Source organism: Diabrotica virgifera, chromosome 5 (genome assembly GCF_917563875.1).
Source record: "Diabrotica virgifera virgifera chromosome 5, PGI_DIABVI_V3a".
In the NCBI taxonomy this organism is placed as follows: Eukaryota; Metazoa; Arthropoda; class Insecta; order Coleoptera; family Chrysomelidae; genus Diabrotica; species Diabrotica virgifera.
In genome coordinates this window covers 121,227,284-121,230,596 of record NC_065447.1, presented here as the reverse complement: position 1 = coordinate 121,230,596, position 3,313 = coordinate 121,227,284, and the positions used below count along the sequence as shown (strand labels likewise).

Genomic DNA, 3,313 nt, shown 5'->3' with positions numbered 1-3,313 from the left:
AAATTAGTGTTATTTCCATAACTCGCTAGAAGTTCTTTAAAGTTTAAATATCTCGATTTCTTGCTACAGTCGTGGGAAATATAATTTGTGTGTAGGAGCCGGTAGTTAGGATTACGGATATTATTATACAGTTTAGCAGTGTATTTTAAGGAGATATAATATGTTGTCTTCTTAGAAATAGAGGTGGTTCGTTTAGTGCAGCTTGAAGACTTGCCACTGGACTAGAACGAAAAGCACCTAGTACAAGTCTTAAAGATGTGCTTTGGATAACGTCCAAGATTTGAAGCATATTATTGCTAGCAGTTGAGTAGCATATTGCACCCTAATCTAATTTACTTCGGATGAGTGACTGATATAAATGTAATAGAGCAGCGGTTCTCAAACTTTTTGAGTCATGTACCACCTACAGTTCTTTTTATTATTTTTGGTACCACATATGTATAAGGGTGTAACAAAAATACAGGTCATAAATTAAATCACATATTCTGGAACCAAAAATAACTCGATTGAACCTAACTTACCCTAGTACAAATATGTAAACTTGATGAATATGTACCGTGCTATTGTTAGATATTTTATTATCTATTTTCAAACTCGAGTAGTACATTTGTATCTATGCATTGCATAAATACAAATGTACTGCTCAAGTTTGAAAATAGATAATAAAATATCTAACAATAGCACGGGCAAAATACGTAACCGTGAGCCACGTTCGTTATTCACTATCACTAGTAATGTCAACCCGCCTTTATGGTTAAAAACTAGAAGAGATAGAATGGTCAATAAATTTTCAAGAATAGACTTAATGGAACAGAAGAACTTAAAATGGGATCCTATAATATTCACAAGATGAAAAAATTAAAAATATCATACACACAACGATTATGGGAAAAACTTAAAATGATAGAAAATAGTTTAACATTCCAACAACATTTAAAACAGCAAAACACGTTGAGATCTATTTCATCTAAAATTAAACTTAACAATGCCCAAGAAAGAACAAATAATTGTATTTATAAAATACAATATTTTGTGAATGATTTCCTTTTGATGAATGATGAAGTGGAAATCGACACGTCAAAATAAACTTATTTTGAAGTTAAGCTGTGGCTAACTCCTAATTAAAATAGTAAATTGTATTATTATGATGTTATTAGAAAATAGCTTCAGAACCATATTTAAATTACTTTACTTACATTATTATATTGTAGCAGAGCTGTAAAGATGGCTAAAACCTAAAGCGCTCAGCTTGTAATTAAATGGTTTACAAACTTTTAAAGTAATGTTCTTTTCAACTCATCCATTTGTTAATACGTATACAGTGATGAGCGCGCTAATAACCGGCAAAATAGCGCAAAAGATGGAAAACATATTAAGTTGTGAGATAAAAAGAAATGAAACTAGTGGATGTGGGAGATTTAGCGATAAAAACCTATAAACTTACATTATATTTATTGTTTCCCACCTTTAGACGTATCAGAGGAGTATGTCAACTAAAACAGTCACTGTCACAGTGGTAGTTGCCAAACTCGTCCGATACGTCTAAAGGTGGAAAACAATAAGTAGAATGTACATTTATAAGTTTTATCGCTAAAATCTCCCACCTCTACTAGTTTCATTTCTTTTTATCTCACAACTTAATGTGTTTTATATCTTTTGCGTTATTTTGCCGGTTATTAGCGCGCTCATCACTGTATACAAAACATACCTATTAGTCTTTTGAAATTTACTAAAAATAAAATAAATAATATTATGTTTTCTTTTTAGCAAACATCGTCAGCTTTGTAGCTGGTACCGTCCTAACATGGACATCTCCTGTGCTAGATAGATTAGGAAATGCAACAACAACTCCTTTTGATCACCCAGTGTCTTTAGACGAAAGATCATGGATATCTTCTTTTTTTCCATTAGGCGCTATATTTGGACCGTTTATTTTCGGCTTTTTAGCCGATCAGATAGGAAGAAAGAAGACTTTAATTATAAGTGGAATACCATTTGTAGTATGCTACTATCTCCTTGCATTTAGTAGACATGTTGTTGTTTATTATATTGCTAGATTCTTTTTGGGTATAGCTCTAGGGGGCGTTTATACCGTCATACCAATGTACGCTGGAGAAATCGCTGATAATTCGAATAGAGGAACGTTGGGTTCAATGATGAATGTCTATTTATGTTTTGGATTATTTTTTTCTTACTGTTTAGGCCCCTTTGTAAACCTGATGACGTTTAATATAATTTTAGGAACATTTCCCATAATATTTTTGGTAATTTTTACACTTATTGCACCAGAATCTCCAGTTTATTTGCTTAGCAAAAATGATATACGAGGAGCAAAGATAGCTCTCCAAAAAGTGAGAGGATACAATGAAGATATCAATCAAGAACTTGATATGATTCAGAATAAAATAGAAGAAGATGGAAAAGGTTCAGTAATAGACATTTTTAAATCTAAACCACTAACAAAAGCTCTTGGTATTACTGTTACATTGGGAGTTATTCAGCAATTTTCTGGAGTAATCGCAGTATTTTTTTATGCTCAAACTATATTTGAACAAGCAGGCAGTTCCTTAAAGCCAGAGATTTGCTCCATCGTTATTGGATCTGTGCAATTTCTTACTAGTTTTCTTACTCCGTTCTTAGTGGACCGTTGGGGTCGAAAATTATTATTACTCATATCAGCAGCTGGTATGGCTTTATCAGAAATTCTACTGGGTATTTACTGTTTATTACACGATCATCATTATGACGTTGCGTCAATAACATTTTTACCTATTATTTGCCTTATGGCTTATATATTTATGTATAACTTTGGATACGGTCCGTTACCTTGGGTGATTATGGGCGAAACGTTCCCACCAAATGTAAAATCGTCTGCTTCTTCGATCACTGCGGCTATATGTTGGATAGCCGGGTTTATTATAGGCAAGTACTTTGAACCATTGGTAGTAATAATAGGAATTGGTCCAGCTTTTTTGATTTTTTCTGGAATTTGTATCTTAGCGGTACCATTTTGTCTATTTCTTGTTGTAGAAACAAAAGGTAAAAGTGTTCAAGAAATCTTAAGAGACTTGGAATAGTTCCGAGAAGAACTCATTTATAATAAATGAATATTTAGAGAAACAGCTGTTAAGCTAGTTTGATGTACCTATATATACGGTTGAGTAAATTTTAATAATTATTAGCGGCGATAGTCCAGTTCATCACACATGACGCAAAATATACTAATAAAGAACAATTTACAAAACCTAATTTATGCTGACAAAAAAGATAGAAGAAATGAACTATCGCTCGTCATTTTTAATAAAAAAAATTG

General features: G+C 32.4%; 1 protein-coding gene across 1 annotated transcript; it reads left to right on the top strand.

Annotated features, from left to right (window-relative positions):
• Window positions 1–900: 900 nt before the first annotated feature.
• Window positions 901–3,077, top strand: LOC126885458 (facilitated trehalose transporter Tret1-2 homolog). The gene is made up of 2 exons (XM_050652029.1): window positions 901–1,009; window positions 1,768–3,077. The coding sequence occupies exons 1-2, from the start codon at window positions 901–903 to the stop codon at window positions 3,075–3,077; spliced, it is 1,419 nt and encodes a 472-aa protein (XP_050507986.1).
• The last annotated feature ends 236 nt before the right edge of the window (window positions 3,078–3,313 follow it).